The sequence below is a fragment of the Chiloscyllium punctatum genome, chromosome 2 (assembly GCF_047496795.1).
Source record: "Chiloscyllium punctatum isolate Juve2018m chromosome 2, sChiPun1.3, whole genome shotgun sequence".
Lineage (NCBI taxonomy): Eukaryota > Metazoa > Chordata > Chondrichthyes > Orectolobiformes > Hemiscylliidae > Chiloscyllium > Chiloscyllium punctatum.
Window position 1 is genome coordinate 104,371,536 of NC_092740.1, and position 26,560 is coordinate 104,398,095.

At 42.3% G+C, this 26,560-nt stretch overlaps 1 protein-coding gene across 1 annotated transcript in view; it reads right to left on the reverse strand.

Annotated features, from left to right (window-relative positions):
* Positions 1–26,560, reverse strand: part of LOC140487271 (SH2 domain-containing adapter protein F-like) — a 225,309-nt gene that overhangs the window by 185,975 nt on the left and 12,774 nt on the right. Inside the window, exon 2 of the mRNA XM_072586889.1 lies at positions 1,921–2,050. Coding sequence (XP_072442990.1) covers positions 1,921–2,050 — 130 coding nt within the window. The remainder of the gene's footprint in view (positions 1–1,920; positions 2,051–26,560) is intronic.

Genomic DNA, 26,560 nt, shown 5'->3' on the forward strand with positions numbered 1-26,560 from the left:
TCAGCAAATTTACCAATGTTATTGCTAATACCATCTTCTATATCATTAATATATACTGTAAAAAGCTGCGGTCCCAGCACTGATCCCTGCGGTACCCCACTGGTCACTGCCTGACATTCTGAAAGGGAGCTGTTTATCACTACTCTTTGTTTCCGATCAGCCAACCAACTTTCAATCCAAGTTAGTACTTTGCCCCCAATACCATGTGCCCTAATTTTGCTCACTAACCTCCTATGTGGGACTTTATCAAAAGCTTTCTGAAGGTCCAGGTACACTACATCTACTGGATCTCCTTCGTCCATCTTCAGGGTTACATCCTCAGAAAAGTCCAGAAGATTAGTCAAGCATGATTTCCCCTTCATAAATCCATGCTGACTCTGACCTATCCTGTTACTGCTATCCAGATGTGCCGTAATTTCATCCTTTATAATAGACTCCAGCATCTTTCCCACCACTGAGGTCAGACTAACTGGTCTATAATTTCCTGCTTTCTCTTTCCCAAAAGTTAGCACTGCTGCCTCACAGCGCCAGAGACCCGGGTTCAATTCCACTGTGTGGAGTTTGCACGTTCTCCCAGTGTCTGCGTGGGTTTCCTCCGGGTGCTCCGGTTTACTCCCACAGTCCAAAAGATGTGCAGGTCAGGTGAATTGGCCATGCTAAATTGCCCGTAGTGTTAGGTTAGGGTATGGGTGGGTTGCGCTTCGGCAGGTCGGTGTGGACTTGTTGGGCCGAAGGGCCTGTTTCCACACTGTAAGTAATCTAATCTAATCTAATCTAATTAGCCACCCTCCAATCCGCAGGAACTGATCCCAAATCTATCGAACTCTTGAAAATAATCGCCAACGTATCCACAATTTCTCGAGCCACCTCCTTCAGTACCCTGGGATGTGACCATCAGGCCCCGGGGACTTATCAACCTTCAGACCTAACAGTCTCTCCAACACCAATTCCTGGCAAATATAAATTCCCTTCAGTTCAGGTCCTTCAGCCACTGTTACCTCAGGGAGATTGCTTGTGTCTTCCCCAGTGAACACAGATCTGAAGTACCAATTCAATTCTTCTGCCATTTCTTTGTTCCCAGTGATATATTCCCTTGTTTCTGTCTTCAATGGCCCAATTTTAGTCTTAACCATTTTTTTGCCTTTCACATACCGAAAAAAGCTTTTACTATCCTCCTTTATATTTTTGGCCAGTTTGCCTTCGTACCTCATTTTTTCTCTGCGTATTTCCTTCTTAGTAATCCTCTGTTGTTCTTTAAAAGCTTCCCAGTCCTCCGTTTTCCCACTTATCTTTGCTATGTTATAATTTTTCTCTTTTACCTTTATAGGTTTCTTAACTTCCCTCGTCAGCCACGGCCACCCATGTCGCCTCCTAGGATCTTTCTTCCTTTTGGGAATGAACCGATCCTGCATCTTCTGCATTATACACAGAAATATCTGCCATTGTTCCTCCACCGTCATCCCTGCTAAGGTATTGCACCATTGAGCTTTGGCCAGCTCCTCATTTATTCAACTGAAATATTGTCACTTCCGATTGTACCCTCTCCCTCTCAAATTGCAGACTGAAGCTTATTGTATTATGGTCACTACTTCCCAATGGCTCCTTCACTTTGAGGTCCCTGATCAATTCTGATCCTCCAAAGCTTGTATTTGCTTAATAAAGTTTGGCTGTTCACAGAAGTTGGCATACTGCAATTGCATCACGTGTTTAAGAATCTCAGGAAAAAGAACCTAACACCTGGAGTGATTTCATAGCAATGATGAAAATCAGGAAGATTTTGACTGGAGAAAGAATGGAGGAATTGTGTCCAGCTAATATATTTGACTATTCAATCTCTGACAGAGCTCCTGTGAATGCAGAAAACAAAATGAAGTTGCATGTCTGCTATGCCAATGTAAAGTCTGAATACACTTATCTTACCTGCCATCATTCTTTGTGCCTCATAAGGTTCCATGTAACCATTATTGTCCACCTCTCGTTTTTTGACAACTTGATTCTTCAACTCGTTTTTAGCATCAAATGGATCAGAGTAGTCATCCCTCATGGCAACCTGAAACAATCAAAAAGTAGTTCAATCTATCACCATATATGCAAATAATAGCAGCATTGGCAAAGATGAATTGCATTAACATTGAAATGATATTGCCCACAGTGATTGCACAAGAGCATAATCAGGCAAAACTGGACACAAAGCCAAAGGAGAGATTATGACAGTTAACCAAATGCTTATACAAAAGAGGAAGATATTAAGAGCATCACAAAAGAGTAATGGCAGGCTCCTTCAGATTTTGGGGAGGGCATTGACAAAATGTAAAGGTGCCAAATGACAAAAGCACTGTCAATGTTGCAAGTGGGGAGCGCATTTATATCGAAGATGATAGAATTTACTGAGGGCTGAAGAGGGCAATAGGTAGCATTAAAGAGGGACAAGCTTAATGCTTCATTACCACAGTGCCTATACTTAAGCATTGGAAACTCTTCAACCAATTCAATTCACTCCATGTGATATCACGAAACACTAGGAGGCACTGATGAATTCAAGAGCTATGGGTCCTAACAAGACTCTACAATAGTCCTGAAGACAAGCTCCAGAACTTGCCATGCCTCTACCCAAGCTGTTCCACTATAACAGTATCTAATCAACACTGTTGAAAATTGGCTACGCATGTCTTGTACACAAAAAGCAGGATAATACCAATGCAGCAAATTAGCGACCCATCAGTCTATTCCTGATCATCAGTAAAGAATAAAACCGAATAGCAACTTATTGCCACATGTATTTTTACAATAAAAAAGTGAAAAATTTTATAAGTTGCCATACCACAGTGCCGATACTTAAGAAAGAAGTCATAGATAAAAAGAGAAAAGTAAAAATGAAGAGGGATCATATCAATTTCAGCTTGTGGAAAGTTGTTTAAGACAACGAACACTGGAATACCAGGAAGTTGTCGCCGAAGACAAACCTCCCACACAGACGAGACCTCCACACCATGAAGAGGCCGCCAAATCTGGAGACACCTTGCCAAGCTAAGACTGTCCCAAAAGGAGACTGCAGGTCCAAGCTGGAGTAGAGGTCCTCCATACCACCAGGATGAGACCTCCACACCAACACTGGACGAGATCACCAAACTGTATAGTTGGAGTACCCAAAAGCAGCCATCAAAGACAGCGACGAAATCTTCAAGCCGAAGTACGATCGCCAAACCTGGAAAAGGCCATGCCAAGCAGAGACCACCCCTCTGGAATGTGTCTGCTTCAACAGAAGATTGCTGTGCCAGTCCAAGACCTCCATGCCAGCCTGGATGCCTCCTCTTCACTGAACTTGGGCCAGGCGAAGATGCCCTCACCAAATAAGTTAGAAAAGATAAGGCAATAAACGGAAACATTAAGAAAAGGGAGAAAAAGAGAGTAAAACCTGGCTGGAGTAGATGAGCTCCAGTGTCCTGGGCTGAGGAGCTCGCAAGCTCGCAAAGCTAGCACTTTACTTGGAGGTGATGAGAGGGGTAATCAACATGGCTATCAAGCAGCATCTGCTTCATAATAACTTCTCACTGACACCCAGTTTGGTTTTAGGAAGAGCCACTCAGATCCTGACCACATTACAGCCATTTTACCAAACAGATGAATTCCAGAGGTGAAGTAAGGATGATTGTCCTTAACATCAAGGCCACATTTGACCATGTGTGACATCAAGGAGCCCTAGCAATACCTGAGCCAATGGCAATCAGAGAAAACTCTCTGCTGGTTGAAGTCATACCTGGTACAAAGGAAGATGGTGGGCACTTTTAGAGGTAATTCATCTCAGGTCCAGGACACCTCCACAGAAGACCTTAAGAACTTAACATCAAGGAGAACTATGCTCTTTGGTTCATTGGGTTTGCTCCACCATTTGATCATGGCTAAGGTGTTTCTCAACTCTATTCTTCTGCCTTCTCCCCATAAGCCTTGATTCCCTTACCGATCAAGAATTTATTGCGGCCTTTAATATACTCAATGAGTTGGCTCCCACAGCCCTCTGCAATAGTAAACTCCATAGATTAACCAACCAGCAATTCTGCCTCATCTCAGATCTGAAGAATCGCCTCTTCATTCTGAGGTTGTGCCCTCAGGTTCTCATCACTACTACTGGAAACATCTTCAACACGTCCACTCTATTCCAAGCTCTCAGTATTTTGTACATTTCAATCAGATCCTCCCCTCATACTACTAAACTTCATTGAGTACAAACCCAAAGTCTTCAACCACTCTTTGACAAGCCCTTCATCCCCAGGATTGTTCTTGTAAATCTCTTCTGGACTCCCCTCAGATCAGCACAGCCTTCCATAGGTATGGGGCTCAAAATACCTCAATATTTCAAATGTGGTCAGACCAGAGCCTGACACAGCCTTACAGGCATCTCTGCTCGTAATCGAGCATTCCTGAAACCTGAAGAAAATCTTGAACTAGGAGTCCCAAGTCCATTTGTACTTCAGATTTCCGAAGCCTTTTCCCATTTAGAGTAGAGGCATGGACTAGTTTCTTTCTATAAAATGCATAACTTCATACTTTCCCATATTGTATTCCATCTGCCATCTCTTTGCCCACTGGTCTAGCATGTTCAAGACCTTCTACAGCCTTCCTGCTTCATCAACACGCCCTGTCCCTCCCCTTACCTTTGTGCAATTTGCAAACATAGCAACAACAGCTTCAGTTCCTTCAAGATCATTAACACATAAACATGAATAGATATGATCCCAACACTGACCCTTTAGAACTCCACCAGTCACTGGCTGCAATCTTGAAAATGACCTCTTTATCCACACTGCCTTCTTCTTTCAGCCAATTCTGTATCCATGCCAGTACCTTTGAGAAAGTGTATAGGGTATAAGCAAGCAGGAAAAAAATGTGTTAAGTTTGAGTTTTGTGAAACAAGAGGTTCAACTGAGCATGACTCAGATCAGACAAGAACTTACAGTTAACAATGGAGTGCTGAAGGCAAGGGCAATGGGTTAACAAGGTGGAAAAGCAGTTATTATGTAGAGCCATTTAACAATATTGGAAGCATTCAGTATGTAAGGTCAGTTAACAAGGGGTAAAATACCCATTGTGTGAATTCAGTTAACAAGGTGAAGAACATTCATTGTATAAACAATATAGAGCGCTTGGTCTCTGCTATTGATACTTGCTGATTGTAACAGTCACCCAACTAATATGTACGTTGCCTTATCTGGATACCCCTTCCTGTAAAATGACTATATAGTTCACTGAGAAACTGTTGTTACAGAGAAAACAGAGAACTCACGTCTCTGCACTTGGCCGATCGTTCCCTCTCCCTCCAGGACCCTGACTAAAGGTGAAGGTGGTGAAACTATACTGTGTTGCTGAGCATTTTGCTTCATCTGAGTTGGGGGGGGGGGGGGTTGGGGGGTTGTTACTGGACGACACCTTGCTTCTAATACCATGTGCTCTACTCTTATTTAGCAGCCTCCTGTGTGGCACCTTGTCAAACACCTTCTAGAATTCCTAACAGATCATGTCCACTGGCATTCTATGTAACTTGCTTGTTATCTCCTCAAAGAATTGAAACTGATTTGTCAGGCATTACCTCCCCTTGATGAAGCCATGCTGACTCCACCTTATTTTGCTATTCACTTCCAAGTACTCTGCAAACTAATCTTTAGTGATGGACTCTGAAGTCTTAACAATGATCAAGGTCAGATTAAGTGCCCTATAGTCTCCGGTCTTCTCCCTCCCTCATTAAACTGGTGTTACATGAGCCATTTTCCAGTCCTCTGGGACCCTCCACTAACTCCTGGAAGATCACCCCCAGTGTCAATTCATTAAGCATCGCAGCTGGGCCCACAGGGGCTGATCAGACCTACCAGTCACCACCCATTTCAATTCCGCGGACCACTCCTTTTCCAATATGACCATCCCTGGACTCCTCCATTGCCACAATGAACCACACTGCAAATTGGAGGAACACCACCTCATCTTTCGCCTAGGCAACCTACAGCCCAGAAGACTCAACATTGAGTTCACCAATTTAAAAAAAAACCTCCCTTCCCAGCTCCTCCACATCCCTTCCATCAACTGGATTCATTCTTCATTCCTCCCAACAGCCAACCAGTTTGTACCTTCTACCTGTCTTTACCTATCTCTACTTCACCACCCTGCCCCTACCATCCCTTTTATCTTCAGCTCCCCCCATACCCACTCCCAGTCCTGAAGCAGGGTTACACCCAAAATGCTGACTTCTCCACCTCCTGATGATGCCTAGCTTGCTATGTTCTTCCAGCCTCCTGCATGTCTATTCTAAAATTTCTTCAACTATTTCCTTCAGAATTCTGGGGTGTAGTCCATTGATCCAGGTGATTTATCTACCCACAGATCTTTCAGATTCCCCAATACCACCTCGTCAGGTGATGATCCTTACATTCCCTCTCTCGCCTTATTCTCAAAGCTCTGGTATGCTGCTGAACACTGTGAAACTGACACAAAGTATCTATTCAGTTCATGGAATAATCGAATCCCAAAATGCAAATAGAGGTCATTTGGCCCATCAAATCTACACTGACCTGCTAAACACCAGCCTACTCTATTCCTGTAACTCACATTTACCATGGCGAATCCATCTAATCTACATATCTTTGGACCATGGGAGTAACCTACAGCACCCGGTGGAAACCCACGTAGACACAGGGAGAACGCACAAACATACAGAGTCACCCAAGGCTGGAATTGAACCAGGGTCCCTGGTGCTGAGGCAACAATGCTAACCCCTGTGCCACAATGCCTCCAACATTTCTTTGTTTCCCCATTACTACTTCTCCAGCCTCATTTTCCAACAGTCAAAAGTCCACTCTTGTCTCTCATCTTTTAGATATCTAAATAAACTCTTACTAAATCTTTTTTAAAATTACTAGCTGGCTTAATCTTATATTTCATCTCCCAGCCCACACCTCCCACATATTGCTTTTCAGTTATCCTCTGCTGGCTTTTAAAGGCTTCCCACTAATCTTCAACACACTGTATGCATTGTAGTGTCCTAAACCCAACCATTTTCAGCTGTTTCAACAATGACCACCATAAGCTCAGAGATGGAAATGATGATTGCACAATGTTTAGAACAATTCACAACTCATTACTATGTTGAAGCAGTCCATGTCCAAATATACCAAGACCTGGAAACAGCCAGGCTTGGGCTGACAAGTGACCATGTTATATTCATATCATGTAAATACCAGACATTAAGGATTAAGGTTAGGTTCTCTCGAACCAGAGAGAAATCCATCACTGGATCTAACATAATCAATATCCTGGCAGTTACCATTGACCAGAAATTGAATTTCACCCATCATGTAAATAGTTACTCCAAGAGAAGGTAAAGGCTAGAAGTTCTGCAGCAAGTAACTCATCGCCCAACTCCTCCAAGCCTGTCCAGCACCGACAAGACAGAAATTGAGTGTATGATGCAATACTCTCCACTTGCCTGGAAGACTGTAGCTCCAGTAAAACTCAAACTGTTTGATGCTACCCAGGACAAAGCAGCCTGCTTTACTATCTAACCCTAATATCCACAAAAAAAAATCACACCCTCCATCACCAATGCTCAGAAACAACAGTGTAAGTCAGCTACAAGATGCACTACAAAATTTCATCAAGACTCCTCAGATAGCACCTTCCAAACCTACAATCACTTCCATCTTGAAGAATAAGAGCAGCAGTTACATAGGACTCTACCGCCTGCAAATACCAAGCCACTAACCATCTTGACTTGGAAATATTATGCTATTCATTCACTGTTCTAGGTCAAATGTTCTCCCTAACATTATTGTGGGTTTACCTATAGCATAAGGTAGCTCACCACCATCTTCTGAAATGCAATTAGGAATGGATAATAAATGTTGGTCCATATAAATTGTGCATCTCAACTTCAGTCAAAAACAAAATGATAAGTACCTTAGACCACTTTTTTTTTCAAATTGGTCTGAGGTGAGGTACGACATTAGAAATGAAGGACTGAGCCCATTTCCATTTCTCAGTCACTATCACTCTGCAGCCAATGCCTGATATACTTGTCTTGCCTCAAACGGAAAAGTTTGTTCCCAAAGTGCAGTTGCAGATGTAGCAGAATTGCAAGCTGAAAGAAAAATAGTTTAGCCAAAGTATACAGGTTTTGGACAAAATGCTCGAGCGTGATCTATCCTGTCTGTATGCTTCCTTCTTTTTCTTAAGCAAAACCTCAATTTCTCTAGTCATCCAGCATTCCCTACATCTACCAGCCTTTTCTTTCTCCCTAATGTTGTCTTTGGACTCTCATTATCTCATTTCTGAAGGCTTCCCATTTTCCAGCCGTCCCTTTACCTGCAAACATCTGCCCCCAATCAGTTTTTGAAAGTGCTTGCCTAATACCACCAAAATTGGCCTTTCTCCAATTTAGAACTTCAATTTAGATTTGGTCTATCCTTTTCCATCACGATTTTAAAACAAATAGAACTATGGTCACTGGCCCCAAAGTGCTCCCCCACTGACCCCTCAGTCACCTGCCCTGCCTTATTTCCCAACAGTAGGTCAAGTTGTGCACCTTGTCTAGTAGGTACATCCACACAGTGAATCAGAAAATTTTCTTATACACACAAATTCCTCTCCACCTAAATCCTTAACACTATGGCAGTCTCAGTCTACATTTGGAAAGTTAAAATCCTCTAGCAAATCCACCCTATTATTCTTACAGATAACCGAGACCTCCTTACAAATTTGTTTCTCAATCTCCCACTGACTATTAGGGGTTCTATAATATAATCCCAATAAGGTGATCATCCCTTTCTTATTTCTCAGTTCCACCCAACTAACTTCCCTAGATATTTTTCCAGGAATATCCGCCCTCAATACAGCTGTAATGCTATCCCTTATCAAAAACACGACTTCCCCCTCCTCTCTTGCCTCCCTTTTTGTCTGTCCTGAAGCATTTAGATCCTGGAACATTAAGATGCCAGTTCTGTCCATCCCTGAGCCATGTTTCTGTAATTGCTATGATATCCCAGTCCCACGTTCCTAACCATGTCCCGAGTTCATCTGTCTTCCCTATTAGGCCTCTTGCATTGAAATAAATGCAGTTTAATTTCTCTGTCCTACTAAGTTCTCTGCTTTGTCCCTGCCTGCCCTGACTGTTTGACTTGCTTCTTTTCTCAACTCTACTAGTCTCAGATTGATCTCTTGGAAGAAGAGGGAGGAACTCAAAACCACATTCTCCAGAGGAAAAGAATTTAGAAAATCTTTAGCACTAAAACTGAAAGCCACACATTCCTTTTGCAACTACCTTGACTAACCCTATTAGAAATTCATAGGTTTCTGTGATATCCTCCCTTATTCTTCATCCTAAGTTCTTACAAGTTTCTGCTGGAACAGTATTGAATCTTTCACAATGAATGTGACTCCTTTGTTCAATGCTGTGGGGAGACAGAAAGCAGAAAACTACAAGTCACTTAGCTTAATATCTGTAATATGGAAAATGTTTGAATTGATGGAGGAGAATATAGCAGAGCATTTTGAAAATCTTGATCCAATTAGAGAGAGAGTCAAGATGGTTTATGAAAGGGAATCTTATTCAACTTACTGTTGACAAAGCAGACAGATTCAAGAAGCTAGGCTGTTATCTTTAGTGGAAAACAAACAGAAAATTAAGAGGAGACATAATGAAATTCAAAATGACATGTGGTCTGGTCAGATTAAATAGGGAGAAAATGTTGCCATTATTGGAGGTAACTGGGAATGACACAAAAGAAACAAAATTTCATCCAATGGGATCTAGAATGCACTGCCTGAGAGAGGGTGTGGCACATTCAACTGAGGCATTTGGATTATATCTAAACACTAGATGGAGGGGGAAGTAGGAGTAGGCTGTTTTAAAATTTCATGAGGCGGAATTTTATCAATACTGAGTTCAGGATAGCGGAGAGCTACAAAAGTCTAGCTGCAGTTGTAGCAACTGAAGTTCTAGAAGACCCAGTTCAGAGGCAGCCAAGAACAGGTGTGGTGGTGCTTGGCCCTGTCCCACCGGAACTGTGAGAGTTGGAGAGGGACAGACTCCCTCAGTACTGACCCTCAGAAGGTGTAGTACAGAGAGCCAACAACAAACCACTGACATAAAGAACAGGTGGTGGGTGAAGGACTGGAGACACAACAAATGGCTGACAACTATGATATGCATGGTTTCTTCTGTGCTGTTAAGACCACATATGAACCAAACACCCAAGGCCCCATCCCACTTTGAATCTTATTAAAGGTGACAAACCCATTAAACAATATTGGGGGGAGCACTTCGGAGAACTCCTTAAACAGGGCTGTGTCATTGATCAGAGCGTCCTTGAACCATCCACAGTATGCTACATACCACGAGCTCAGCAGAAGGCATTGAAGCAGTACCATCAATGCACAAGATTCTACAAATCCATTGGGAAGAAAGATGCACCATCACCAGCATCCCCAGCATCGAGGCACTGACTAGCCTTGATTGACTGCACTGGGCTGAGCACATCATCCTCACGACTGACCAAGGACTCCCACAAGCAGGTGCTCTATGCCCAGAGTTAAGATAGCAGGTAAGCCCCAGATAGACAGAGCAAGCCCATCAGTGATACCCTCAAGACCTCACCTGCAAAGTGCAGCTTTCTCACTGACGACTGGGAATCATTGCAGGAAAGTAGTGAGCACTTAAAGATTTGCCATTTGGAAAAAGAAGCCAGACAAAACCAACAAAAGTAGCACGCTGCCACACCAACACCCGCCCACCATTTCCCATGGCCACCTCCTGCCCCAACTGTATCAGAACCTGCAATGACTGCATCAGTCTGTACAGCCACCTATGGACTCACTCGAGAGTGGAAGAAAGTCAGCCTTGTCTGCAAGGGACCGCCCATGACGATGATGGATTATAATCTGAAAAGAAAGAATGTGCAAAGCAACAGGCAAAGATGGGCAAGTGGAACTTGGCACATTGCTTTTCACTTAGGAATGACTCAGTGGAAGGAATAATTAGCTATGTGTCCAAGTTTAGATGAGATTAGATTACTTACAGTGTGGAAACAGGCCCTTCGGCCCAACAAGTCCACATCAAACTGCCGAAGCGCATCCACCCAGAACCATTCCCCTACATTTACCCCTGCACCTAACATTAGGGGAAATTTAGCATGGCTAATTCACCTGACCTGCACATCTTTGGACTGTGGGAGGAAACCCACGCAGACACGGGGAGAATGTGCAAACTCCACACAGACAGTCGTCAGAGGCTGGAATCAAACCTGAGACCATGGTGCTGTGAGGCAGCAATGCTAACCACTGTGCCCCAAAACTTGACTTGCTGAGCCTTTTGAGATTTTTAATAACTGCTCCCTCCACCTGTTCTGCCACATTTAATGATTTATGCAGGTCCCTCTGCTCGTGAACATTCTTCAAATAACAGCCTTTATTTTATGCTGTCCCTCTGTGCTTTCTGTATCAAAATGTATCATCTCAATCCTCTCAGCGTTGAACTTTATCTGCCAGCTAGCTGACCAATCTAACAACTTGTCAATGTCCTTTTGTTGTTTTATGCGGTCTTCCTTGGAAAAGTTCTAAATTGGGGGAAGGCTGATTTTAATAAGATTAGATAATGATTTAGCTCAAGTGGCCAGGCAGTAGGTGATTTAAGATCTGAAACTGGGATTCATTCAAGATGAAAATATGGAGAATACAGGCTAACATATCTCAAAGAATGAAAAGGATGGGATCATCAAACCCTGTAAACTCTGGACAGTGAGGATGTATAGCATTGGATTAAGAGGAAAAGGCAGATTTGTGGCAGATACAAGAGCTCAAAGCAGCAGAAAACTTAGAGGAGTAAACAATATGCAAGAGGGAATTTAAAAAGGAGAGCAGAAAGGTGATATGAAAGGATACTAGCAGGTAAAATAAAAAGGAAAATCCTAAATTGTTTGATCGATACATTAAGGGTAAAAGGAGAACAAAAGAAACAGCCAATTAAGGAATACAAATGGTAATTGTATTGGAGCCAAAAGAATGTAAGTAGGGTTATAAGTGAGTATTGACAGGATAAAAAGATTATTCTGTTTCCACTATTTGATACGTTAGTAACTTGGGGTCACAATTACAGGCTTGCCAGCAAGAGAGGGGAGAGAGATGAATAGAAACTTCTTGACTTGGAGAATTGTTAGGACTTGAAGTGCGCTGTCTGGGAGTGGAGGAGTGCATCCCATCGGAGGCTTCAAAAGAAAGCTAGATACATATTTGGAAATGATGAACAGAGCAGTGCAGCACAGACTCAGCCATTTGGCACATGATGTTGTGCCGAACTTGATGCCAAACTAAATTAATCCCTTCTGCCTGCCCTTGGTCCATATCCCTCCATTCCATGCACATTCATGTGCGTAGCTAAAAGTCTCCTAATCCCCAATCGTATCTGCCTCCACCATTGCCCCAGGCAGCATGTTCTAGATTCCTATCACTCACTATGTGAGACACTTGCCCCTAACATCTCCTTTGAACGTTCTCCCTCTTACCTTTAATGCATGCCCTAAGTATTAGGCACTTCAACTCTGGGTAAAAGATTCTGACCATCAACCCTATTGCTGCATCTCAATTTTATAGACTTTTATCAAGTCCCCCTCAGCCTCTGCCAGTCCACAGAGAAAAACCTGAGTTTTTCTATCCTCTCCTTATAGCTCATATCCTCTAATTCAGGCAGCATCCTGGTTAATCTCTTCTGCACCCTCTCCTTTCTTCCTGTAATGTAGCAACCCCAGTTGAATGGAATACTCTAATTGTGGCCTAACCAAAGTCTTATAAAGCTGCAACATAACATCCTGACTCTTCTACTCAATTACCCAACCGACAAGCATGTCATGCGCTTTCTTTACCACCCTATCTACTTGAGCGGCCACTTCCAATTTAGAGGGCTATGAAGATAAAGCTGGAGAATGGGACTAGCTGGGCAGCTCTTTAGCAAGCCAGTGCAGACATGATGAACTGAATGACCTCCTTCTTTACCATAATAGACTGTGTTGGGGTCCTTGTCGTTTATAGTTTCTATAAATTAATTAGATTCAAATGCAGAAGTGGTGGTCATTTTGCAGACAATATAAAAATTAATGGGGTGATAAATAATGAGGATAGCCTTAGACATTCTGAGGTTTATAGACAGGTTGGTCAGACGAGCCGATTGGTGGAGAATGGAATAAAATGTGAGGTGGAGCACTTGGGGAGGACAAACAAAGCAAAGTAATACTTGATGAACAGTAGGATCCTGGAAAGCACAAAGGGTAAGGAGATATCTGGTGCATGTTCAATAGTCCCTTAAGGTATCAAGACTAATTGATAAAGTGGTTGAGAAAGTACAAGGCATACTTGCCATTATCAGCTGAGACACAGAATTTAAGAGCAGGGAGGTTATACTGGAACTGTATAAAATATTGATTGGACCATAGCTGGAGCACTGTGTGCAGTCTACAATCTACATTATAGGACAGAGGTGATTGTGCTGGACAGAGTGCAGAGATTTCAGTTATGATTGATATTGACAGATTGAGAGTTGACATGATTTGAGATGTATAAAATTATGAGGGCAGAGAAAGGGTGCATAGGAAAAAAACTTTCCCCTTGATAGAGTGGACGGATTTAAGTTAAGGGGCCGAATGTTTAGAGAAGAGGCGAGGAAAAACTTCTTCACTCAGTGGTGGTGGGAAACTGGAAATCGCAGCCTGCAAGAATGGTAGATAAAGAGTTGATACCACCCTCATAACAGGACACAAGGTTATAAGGGCAGAAACCCTCAACATTTAAGCAGAATTTAGATGTCAAGGAGTGGAACTTAACAGTGACGCATTCCTGCCCTTTTAGATAAAAGCAGCTGTGAATTTGAAGGTGCTGTCTAATGGTTTGGTTAAAATCTGTAGTGCACCTCACATACATTACACACTACAGCTATATTGGGCAGAAATGAGAAAATTTTTATTGAAGGCAGCTGTTGAGCATAAATTCACATTGGATGGGAGACAGTATTTCAAACGGCAGTTGATAAGAGTTTAGGAGCAGCACATTCCTGAGTGAATGAAGGATAGGTATGGCAAGTTACATGAATCTTGGAATGACCAGGGATGTTCTGATCTTTGTCAAAAACAAAAAAGGTAGTATTTAGGAGGATGGGAACTGATGAAACCTTGAATAACATCAGGAAAGTAGGAAAGAACCTAAACAAGGAATGGACAGACTAAAAGGGGTCACGGAATGAGATTAGCAATCAGAATTAAAGAGAATAGCAAGCCTGTTTTTACTAATAGAAGCAGCAAGAGGGTAGCCAGGTTGGCTCACTCAAGGACAAAGGGAGGAATCTCTGTGTGGAGTGAGAAGAGGTAGATGAGGTCCTAAAAGAATACTGTGTGTCGATATTTACCACAGAAGGAATTGGCGGAGGATGATCTCATGGAAGGGAGAGTCAAATTTCTAAGCCAATTTGCTTTTATAAAAAGGAAGAGGTGTTGTGCATCATAAAATGTATTAAGGCAAATAAGCCTCCGGGCCTTGGTGGGAGTTATCCCAAAATGTTGAGAGAGACAAGAGAACAAGTTCCTGAAGCATTGATAGACACTTCGTATCCTCTTTGGCATAGGTGAGGTCCCAGAGGTCTGCAGAATAGCCAATGTAGTCATTGTTTAAGAAGGGTAGCAGGGATAATCCAGAAAATTACAGGCCTGAGTGTGGTAGGGGAAGTTTTGGAAAAGATTCTCAGGGGCAAGATTTATACGCATTTAGAAGCGAATCGACTTATTCATGGTAGATAATATGGTTTTGTGCGGGAGAACTTGATCAAGTATTTTTGAGGTGGTGATGGAGATGACTGATCAGTGAAAAGTAAATGATGTTGTCTATATGGACTTCAGTAAAGCCTTTGACAAGGCCCTCATAGCTGACTGGTACAAAAGGTGAAGTCACATGGTATCAGTGAGCTGGCAAGATGCATACAGAACCAGATTAGTCATAGGAAATAGAGGGTAGCGGTGAAAGAATGCTTTTTGTAATGGAGGGTTGTGACTAGTGGTATTCCACAGGGATCAGTGCTGGGACCTCTGCTGTTCATGGTCTACACAAGTGATTTGGAGGAAAACGTTGCTGGTCTAAATTAGTAAGTTTATGGACAACACAAAGATTGGTGAGTTATGGAAAGTGAGGACTGTCAGAGGAGACAGCAAGATATAGATCAGTTGAGCAGAAAAGTGGCTGGAGTTTAATCTGGACAAATGGGAGGTGATGGTTGAGAGTATGGTGCTGGAAAAGCACAGCCAGTCAGGCAGCATCCAAGAAGCAGGAGAACTGAAGTTTCGGGCATAAACCCTTGATGAAGGGCTTATGCCAGAGTGTTACTACACTCTCGACTCTGATCTCCAGCATCTGCAGTCTTCACTTTCTCCCAAACGTGAGACGATGTATTTTGGAAGGGCAGGTACCGTGGAAATTATACAGTGAATTATACTGTGAATCCCTTCACAGTATCGAAATCTGGGTGTGCAGGTCCACAGCTCACTGAAGGTGGCAGCGCACATCGATTTGGTAGTTAAAAAAATATGACATGGTGGCTCAGTGGTTAGCACTGTTGCCTCACACCACTAGGGACCCAGGTTTGATTCTAGCCTCGGACGACTGTCTGTGTGGAGTTTGCACATTCTCCCCATGTCTGCATAGGTTTCTTCCGGGTGCAACCACAATCCAAAGACAGAATCCAAAGGTTAGGTGAATCGGCCACACTAAGTTGTCCATAGTGTTCAGTAATGTTTAGGTTAGATGCATTAGTCAGGGGTAAATATAGGGTCCGGGGAATGAGTCTGGATGGGTTATTTTTTCGAGGGTTGGTGTGGACTTGTGGGGCTGAAGGGCATGTTTCCACACTGTAGGGATTCTAGGATTTCTAGAAATGCCTTTGGCGTGCTTGACTTCATTGGAAAGTGCACTGAGTATAAGGATAGGCAAGTTATGCTGCAACTTGATAGAACTTTAGTTAGGCCTCAGGTGGAATATTATGCACATCTTTGGTCACCACTTAATGAGACAGTTGTGGATGCATTGGAAAAGGATTCAGAAAAGGCTTATCAGGATGTTGTCTGATATGACAGGATTTTAGCTATGAAGGGTCGACTGAATTTATTTTCACTGGAACACAGCAGGGCCTGACAGAAGTTTAAAAAGCTTGTGGTCACTTTTTCTAAAACTCCCAAAGTCACTTCTTCCACCAGACATTTAGTGACCAAAAGAGACATTACTGCACAAGGCGCACACTGTTTAAACCAACCAAATTCAACACCTGAACAAAAGACCTACAACTTGCCACCTTTGAGTCCAATCATCCTATACATTTCAGTTATGGACCATATAAGACCCCCTCAAAATATTTTAAAGATAGCCAAGAGCCTAACATTTTCTTATTTTAAAAGGTAGATGTGAAATGCCTGTCCCAGACGCAATGTGACTGATCAAACTACTTGACGTTGAGTAAAACACAATTTAGTTAAACTCTACAATTAAAATACAAAAAGGAATCTGGAACAATAGATACATTACCTATTGTGAATTAACTATTCCAACATAGTAACATCCAATAAACACATGTTACATAACGGTTAATTTGTTCTGCTGGCCTGCAGGAAATTGGATGTCCCAACAGTAGGGTGGTATGCCTCGGTCTTAGGGTAGTACATCTCAAATTTACAGATAGAATGCAAGGAATTTATATTCCCATCTGTTGCTGTTTAGATCCATTTGCATCATCCCCTATTCAGAATCAATAACAATGTTGCAGTTGGAATTCTGACTACACCCTACAGTTATAAAAATATACAATTTACACCAGGTCTTGCCATTAAGGAATGATTGAATCACAATATCTCTGAAAATGATGTGATCACTATCTTGTGTCTTGAATGGCATAGGACTGTGGGTTGTCTTGTGGGTGTTGCTGACTGTAATGTGAAATTTTTGAAGGACTGTTTCTTTTGTTCAGAGAGATCTTTGACATGGTTCCGCAAGCCCTGTGAAGTGTGTTAAGGGTTCCTCCAGAAAGCTTTAACTTGTTTATTAAAATTTTGGTTGTTCACAGAAGTTGGCACTTGATGTAGTTGCATCAAGTCAGAGAGTCATAGGAGATGTACAGCATGGAAACAGACCCTTCAGTCCAACTCGTCCATGCTGACCCAATCTAGTCCCACCTGCCAGCAACTGGCCCATATCCCTCCAAACCCTTCTTATTCATGTACCCATACAGATGCATTTTAAATGTTGCAATTATACTAGTCTCCACTTCCTCTGACAACCCATTCCATATGAGTACCACCCTCTGCATGAAAAGGTTGCCTCTTAGGTCTCTTTTATATCTTTCCCCTCTCACCCTAAACCTATGCCCTAGAGTTCTGGACTCCCTTACCCCAGGGAAAAGACTTTGTCTATTTACCCTATCCATTTCCCTCATGATGTTATAAACCTCTGTAACCTCAGCCTCCAACACTCCAGATAAAACAGCCCTAGCCTATTCAGCCTCTCCCTATAGCTCAAATCCTCCAACCCTGGCAACATCCTTGTAAATCTTTTCTGAACCCTTTCAGGTTTCACAACATCTTCCAGATTCGGACACCAAGATTGCACGCAATATTCCAACTGTGGCCGAACCAATGTCCTGCACAACTGCAACATGACCTCCTAACCCCTGTACTCAATACTCTGATTATTAAAGGAAAACATACCAAATGCCTTCTTCACTATCCTATCTATCTGTGACTCCACTTTCAAGGAGCTATGAACCTGCACTCCAAGGTCTTTTTGTTCAGCAACATTCCAGAGGACCTCACCATTGAGTGTATAAGTCCTGCAAAGACTTGCTTTCCCAAAATGCAGCACCTCACATTTATCTAAATTAAACTCCATCTGCTGCTTCTCAGCCCATTGGTCTATCTCAAAGATCCCATTATAGTCTGAGGTAACCTTCTTCGCTGTCCATTACACCTCCAATTTTGGTATCATCTGCAAACTTACTAACTGTATCTCTTGTCCTCACATCCAAACGATTTATATAAATGATGAAAAAGTAGTGGATTCCTTGTGGCACTCCACTGGTCACAGTCCTCCAATCTGAAAAACGACCCTCCACCACCACCCTCTGTCTTCTACCTCTGAGCCAGTTCTGTATCCAAACAGCTAGTCCTCCCTGTATCCCATGAGATCTAACCTTGCTAATCAGTCTCCCATGAGCAACCTTGTTGGATGCCTTCCTGCCTAGTGGATTTTAACCTACTGCGAATCCTCTTGCAAGGATGCCTTCCTTGAAGGAGCTCTCTTCCTTCCTCTACAAGGGCTTATGCCCGAAACGTCGATTCTCCTGCTCCTTGGATGCTGCCTGACCTGCTGCGCTTTTCTAGCAACACATTTTTCAGCTCTGATCTCCAGCATCTGCAGTCCTTACTTTCTCCCTGCCTTACTGGAGTCTATATAGATCACATCGACCGCTCTGCCCTCATCAATCCTCTGTTACTTTTTCAAAAAACTCAATCAAGTTTGAGAGACATGATTTCCCATGCACAGAGCCACGCTGACTATCCCTAATCAGCCCTTGCCTACCCAAATACATGTACATCCTGTCTCTCAGGATTCCCTCCAACAATTTGCCCATCACCGATGTCAAGCTGACTGGTCTATAGTTCCCTGGCTTGTCCTTACCTTCTTTCTTAAACATGGCACAATAAGCCAACCTCCAGTCTTCCGGCACCTCACCTGTGACTATCGATACAAATATCTCAGCAACAGGCCCAGCAATCATTTCCCAGCTTTCCACGGCGTGGTAGGGTACACCTGATCAGGTCCTGGACATTTATCCACTTTTATGCGTTTCAAGACATCCAGCACTTCCTCCTCTGTAATATGGACATTTTTCAAGATGTCACCATCTATTCCCCTAGATTTATATCTTCCATATCCTTTTCCACAGTGCGTAAGAATTTCAAAAATTGAAACTAACACTTTGCAAAAAGGCAAATGCAGATACAGATTCTTCCATGCAGTTCTCCAATCCAGGAGAAAAAATCACCAAGAGAAATTTCAAAGTATCAGCTAGGAATCATTCACTGAAGCTACAAATTCTTTGGAGACCCCAAATACCTTCTGACTGCTGCAGCTTAAAAATAAACTTGAAACCTGGTCTGGATGTGGCCAGCTCTCTCATTCAGGTAGTTTCTATTGTTCCAACTTTTAAAAACAAAATCTAAAGGTCTCACATGTTGTTTACTCTTGTGGTTCTGGTAGACTGCTCAACTCTCTGCCTTTACAACCTCTCTTCAAATAAAAACCAAGACAAAGTAACCTTTTAAAGTGACAGCATCATTAGAAACCTCTCTCATAAAACACCTTAACTGTGTTCTTGAAGAGGCCTTCGCTCTGGCTGGCTATACACTGAACTAGTGTTCGGCCAACATCACAGTAAAGATCCAGCAATATAAGCTCAACTGACTAGAGGATTGAACAACTGTCAATCCTTAATCATCCAATTACAATCCAGCGATAATTTTGAAATCAAAACCAAAATAACTGCAGATACTGTAATCAGAAACAAAATCAGAAGTTTTTAGAAAAGCTCAGGTCTGGAAGCAGCTGAGAAGAAAGAGGAGAGTTAACATTTCAGATCCAGTGACCCTTCCTCAGAACCTCTATTTAAGATATCTGGTCCGTGCTATATAACTCTATGCCTGGTGAGAAGGACTGATTAATGGCAAATGGAATTCAGTTTGAATAAGTGAGACAAGGAACGTGTGTGGGAGAGCTCACAGCACATGAACAGATAAGTGCATAGTTTTTAAGAGTAGCATTGCTGTCAATCTACAAGTGAGGAGAGTGGGTTGTTTCTTAATAATATGTTTTATTGAGATCTGTCTCTTGATTAAATTTTTAAAAATAAGCCATAAGTATTACATTAGCTGGAGTAGTGTTCTTTTTAAAAAGAGTAATAGGATAGTGCTACTTTCTGGGTCTGTTGATTGTGAAGGTGCAAAGATGGCCTTTAGTAGAGTGATATGCTCTTCTTGTCAGAGGAGAGAGATTGGGGAGAGTTTCCACGTTACTGAAGATTATGTCTGCAGGAAATGTCTTTGGTTGCAAATCCCATCAAATCGAATGGATCAGCTAGAGCGACAGTTAGAGGCAATGAGGAATTTATAAGAGCTAGGATGTGTGATGGATGGAGGTTACAGGAAGGGAAAAAAGCCGCAGATACTGTCAGATAAATGGGTTAACTCCAGCAAAAGTAGGAGAGCTAGGTAGGCAGTGCAGGAGTCTTCGGTGGCTACCCCCATTTCAAACAAGTATGCTGTTCTGGGAAATGTAGGAAGTAATGGACTCTCAGGGGAATGTAGCATTAACAGCCAAGTTTCTGGTATTGAGACAGACTGTAATGTAAATGAGGGGTATGTTGGCTTCCAAGTGATCATTTGTGATAGGGGACTCTCTAGTCAGAGGCACAGACAGATGTTTCTGCAGCCAGCAGCAAAAAAAAACACAGAATGGCATATTGCCTCCCTGGTGCCAGGATCAAGGATGTCTCGGGGGGATGCAGTGTTCTCGAAGGGGAGAGGGACCAGGAGGAGGTCATTGTACACATTGGAATGAATGACATAGGAAGGGAAAAGGATGAGATCCTGAAGGGGGAATATAGAAAATTAGGCAGGAATTTAAAAAGGAGGTGCTCAAGATTAGTAATATCTGGATTATTTCCGATGCTACAAGCTAGAAAGGGTGGGAATAGGAGGATAAGAGAAAATGAATGCATGGCTGAGGAGCTGGTGAGGGAGAGAAGGGTTCACATTTTTGGTTCACTGAAATCTCTTCTAGGATAGATGTGAACTGTACATTAAGGACAGATTGCATCTGAATTGGAAGGTGACTAATATACTGGCAGGGAGATTTGCTAGAGCTGTTCACGAGGATTTAAACTAGTAAAGTGGTGGTGATGGGGTGGGGGCGGGGGGTTGGAACACACCTTGGGAAATACTGTGGGAAATTAAGAAACAAATTTGACAGGAGATCTCAGCTATCTGTAAGAATAATAGGGTGGTTATGGTAGGGGATTTTAATTTTCCAAACGTGGACTGGGACTGCCATAGTGTTAAGGATTTAGATGGAGAGGACTTTAGAAGTGTGTACAAGACAATTTTCTGATTCAGTATGTGGATGTACCTACTAGAGAAGGTGCAAAACTTGACCTACACTTAGGAAATAAGGCAGGGCAAATGATAGAGTTGTCAGTGGGGGAGCACTTTGGGGCCAGCAACCATAATTCTATTATTAGTTTTAAAGTAGTGATGGAAAAGGATAGACCAGATCTAAAAGTTGTAGATCTAAATTGGAGGAAGGCTAATTTTGACGGTATTAGGCTCGTACTTTGAAAGGCTGATTGGCAGCGGATGTTTGCAGGTAAAGAGACAGCTGGAAAAAGGAAAGCCTTCAGAAATGAGATAATGAGAGTCCAGAGACAGTATATTCCTGTTTGGGTGAAAGGAAAGGCTGGTAGATGTAGGGAATGCTGAATGACTAAAGAAATTGAGGTTTTGATTAAGAAAAAGAAGGAAACATATGTCAGGTATAGTCAGCACAGATCGAGAAAATCCTGAGAATAGCATAAAGGCAGTAGGAGGATATTTAAGAAGGAAATCAGGAGGGCAAAAAGGGGACGCAAGATAGCTTTGGAAAATAGGATTAGGGAGAATCCAAAGGGCTCTTATAAATAGTTAAGGACAAAAAGGTAAATAGGGCCCCTCAAGATCAGCAAAGCAGTCTAAGTGTGGAGCCACAACAGATGGAGGAGATACTAAACGAGTCTTTTGCATCAGTACTAACTGTGGAGAAGGATATGGAAGATATAGAATAGGGGGAAATAGATGGTTACATCTTGAAAAGAAAATATCCATATTACAGAGGTGATAGTGCTCGATGTCTTGAAACATATAAAAGTGGATAAGTCCCCAGGACCTGATCAGGTGCACCCTAGAACTCTCTGGGAAGCTAAGGAAGTGAATGCTGGGCCCCTTGCTGAGATATCAATATCATTGAGGTGAGGTGCTGAAAGACTGGAGGTTGGCTAACATGGTACCATTATTTAAGAAAGGGGGTAGGGACAAGCCAGGGAACTATAGACCGGTGAGCCTGATGTCATTGGTGGGAAAGGTGTTGGAGAGAATCCAGAGGGAATAGGATGTACATGTATTTGGAAAGGTAAAACCAATGACTGCAGATGCTGGAAACCAGATTCTGGATTAGTGGTGCTGGAAGAGCATAGCAGTTCAGGCAGCATCCTAGGAGCTTCGAAATCAATGTTTCGGGCAAAAGCCCTTCAAGGGTTTTGCCCGAAATGTCGATTTCGAAGCTCCTTGGATGCTGCCTGAACTGCTGTGCTCTTCCAGCACCACTAATCCAGAATGTATTTGGAAAGGTAAGGATTGATTAGTGATAGTCAACATGGTTTTGTGCATGGGAAATCATGTCTCAATGGTGCGTGTATGGAAATCATGGTGCTTGTATGGAATGAGCTGCTAGAGAAAAAGTGGTGGATTGGCCCAAATCCCTCTAAACCCTTCTTGTTCATTTATCCATCTTGATGCCTTTTAAATGTTGTAATTATATTAGCCTCCACTACTTCCTCCATTCCCATATAACCCTGTGTGAAAACTTACTTAAATCTATGCCCTCTCCATTTGAAAGTCTCCTACCCATGGGAAAATACCTTGACTTTTCATCCTATCCATGACCCTCAAAAAGGTCACCTGTCAGCCTCCAAAACCTTTGGAGAAAACAGCCCCAGCCCATTCAGTCTCTCCCTGTAGCTCAAATTCTCCAACCCTGGCAGCATCTTTGTAAATCTTTTCTGCACCCTTCCAAGTTTCACAACATTCTTCCTATAACAGGGAGACCAGAATTGCATACAATATTCCACAACCAGCCTAACCAATATCTTGTACAGCTGCAGCATGACCTCCCAACTCCTATGCTCAATGCACTGATCAATAAAGGCAAGTGTACCAAACGCCTTTTTCACGATCCTCTCTATCTGAGATTCCAATTTCAAGGAATTATGGACCTGCACTCCAAAGTCTCTTTGTTTAGCAATACTTCCCACAACGTTACCATTAAATGTGTACGTCCTGCCCTGATTTGTGCTATCAAAATGTAGTGCCTAACATTTATCTAAATTAAACTCCATCCACCACTCCTGCATCCATTAGCTCACCTGATCAAGGTCCTGTTTTACTGGAGGTAATCTTCGTCACTGTCCACAACACCACCAAAATTGTTGCGATCTGCAAACTTATGAAGCATACCTCCAACACGCTCATCCAAACCATTTATACAGATGACAAAAAACAGTGGATACAGCACCAATCATTGCAGCACACTGCTGATCATGAGTCTGAAAAGCAACCTTTCACCACCACTGTCTCCCACCTTCGAGCCAATTTTTTATTCAAATGGCGAGTTCTCTGTATTCCATGTGATCTAACCTTGTAATCAGTCTGCCATATTGAACCCTGTCAAATGCCTTACAGAAATGCATTTTGACAACGTTCACCACTCTACCTTCATTAATCCTCTTCGACATTTCTTCAAAAAAAAACTCAACTCAGTTTGAGACACACAATTAGCCACGCACAAAGCCATGTTGGCTATCCCTAATCAGTCCTTGCCTTTCCAAATATATGTAAATCCTGTCCCTGAAAATCCCCTCCAACAACTTGCCCATCACTGATGTCAGGCTCATTAGTCCACACTTCCCAGCCTTTTCCTTACCACCGCATTTGCCAACCTCCTGATGTCCAGCATCTCACTTGTGGCTATCAATGATACAAATATTTCAGCAAGAGGCTCAGCGATCAATTCCCTACCTTCCTTTTGGGGTACACCTGATCTGATCCTAGGGATTTATCCATCTTTATGTATTTTAAAACACCCAGTGTCTCTTCTTTTGTAATATGGACACTTTTCAAGATATTATTATTTATTTCCCCAAGTTTTCTAGCTTTCATGGCCTTTTCCAATTTAAACACTAGTGCAAAACACTTTTTGGCCTTAATGTATTTGTTAAATCCCTTTGTATTCTCCTTAACCGTATTTGCCAAAGCTATCACACATCGGCTTTTTGCCCTCCTGACTTACCTCTTAAGTATACTCCTACTGCCCTTATACTTCTCTAGAGATTCGCTTGATCCCTGTTGCCTACACTGGACATATACTTCTTTTTCTTGAACATAACCTCAACTTCTGTCGTCATCCAGCATTCTCTACACCTACCAACCTTGCTCTTCACCCGAATAGAAATAGAACTGTCTCTGGACTGGTTATCTAATTTTTGAAGGTTTCACACTTTCCAGCCACCCCATTACCTATGAATATCCACTCCCAATAAACTTTTGAAAGTTCTTGCCTAATACCCTGTGTAGTCAAAATTTGCCTTCCTCCAATTTATAACTATAATTTTTAGATCAGGTTTATCCTTTTCCATAACTATTTTAAGCCAATACAATGATAAATTATATTGTGAGAGTCATCAGAGCAAAAACATTACAGATTTCTCTTCACAGATGCTGCCACACTGAACATTTCCAGCAATTCCTGATTTTGTTTGGAATGATGACCATTTGCCCCAGAGTGCTTCCCCACTGACACCACAATCACGTGCCCTGCCTTATTTCCTAAGAGAAGCTCAAGTTTGCACCTTGTCTAGTAGGTCTATCCGAGTAAGACGATTTTCTTGTACACACTTAAATTCCTCTCCATCTGATCCCTTGACACTAGGGCAGCCCCAATCTATGTTTAGAAAGTTAAAATCCCTACCATTACCACTCTACTATTCTTAGGGATAACTTAGGATTTACCAAATTTGCTTCTTAGTTTCCAGCTAACTACTGGGAGCCTTTAGTACAATCCCAATAAGGTGATAATCCCATTCTTACTTCTCAGGTACACCCAACCACATTCACTGAATGTACTCCCTAAGTACAGCCGAAATGTTTTCCCTCAACAAGAAGGCTACTCCCCTTCTTATCCTTCCTATAGCATCTATACCCTGAAAGATTAAGCTACCAGTACTGTTCATCCCTGAGCCACATATCTGTAGTAGCTATGATATCCCAGTCCTACATTCCCAACCATGCCTGGAGTTCATCTGCTTTACATGTCAGATCTTTTGCATCGAAATAAATGCAGCTAACTTTTATCAATCGTATCTCATTCTCTGCTTTGCTCCTGCCTGCCTTGACTATTTGATTTGCTCCTTTTCCCAACCACAACAGTCTCAAAATGATCACTTTCTCACTAATCACTCTGGATGGCTCTAGCAAATCTTCCTGCCGTATATTTGTCCCCTTCCAATTCAGGTGCAACCCATCCTTCTTACACAGGTCACTTCTCCCCCAGAAGAAATTCCCATGATTCAAAAATGTGAACCGTTCTCCCCTTCACCAGCTCCTCAGCCATGCATTCATCTGCTCTATTTTCCTATTCCTATTCTCTCTAGCATGTAATCCAGATATTACTACCTTCGTGAATCTACTTTTTAACCACCTGCCCAATTCCTATTTTCTCTCCTCAAAACCTCATCCTTTTCTCTTCTTTTGTTTTGAGCCTTGGAGGCTGAGAGTGACCTTAGAGATTTAAAAAATCATAAGGGGCATGGATAGATAGATAGATGAGGATACATAGATGAGGTCTTTTCCCTGGGGTGGGGAAGTCCAGAACTAGGCAGCATACGTTTAAGATGAAAAGGGAAAAATTTAAAAGGAACGTGGCGCAACTTTTTCCACACAAAGGGTGGTGAAATGAGCTGTCAGAGGAAGTAGTGGAGGCTGGTACATTTCTAACATTTAAAAGGCATCTGGATGAACTGGAATGAATAGGAAAACAAATAGGAAGGATTCAGAGGGATATGGGCTAAGTGCTGGCAAATGGGACTAGATTAGTTCAGAATATCTGGCTGCCATGGACAAGTTGGACTGAAGGATCTGTTTTTGTGCTGTACATCTCTATTACTCTACTGCATGACATCTCTAATGAATAAAAACAAATATGAAAGCCATGGCTAGGCCAGCATTTACTGCCCATCAGTAATTGCCCAGAGGGCAGGTAAGACCCACTCACATTGCTGGGGTTCTGGACTTACATTTAGCCCAGGCCAGGTAAGGATGGTAGATTTCTTTCCCCCAATAACATTAGTGAACCAACTGGATTATTACAACAATTGGCAATATATTTAAGGCCAGGTGAGTATTTTACTGAATTCAAATTTCTTCATCTGCTATGGTGGGAATTGAGCACAAGGCCTAGGTTTCTTGATTGCTAGCCTAGTGACACTATGCCTCCACCTCTCCCATTTAACTGGAATAAAATTACACAGTGTTCTGGTCCTGCTCATTTCTGAAACTAAAACACGCTACAGAATTGATTGTAAAAGCCATACCCATTAACTTTCATAGAACTCTACATCTACACCTTTCCAAAAAAATAGTTGATG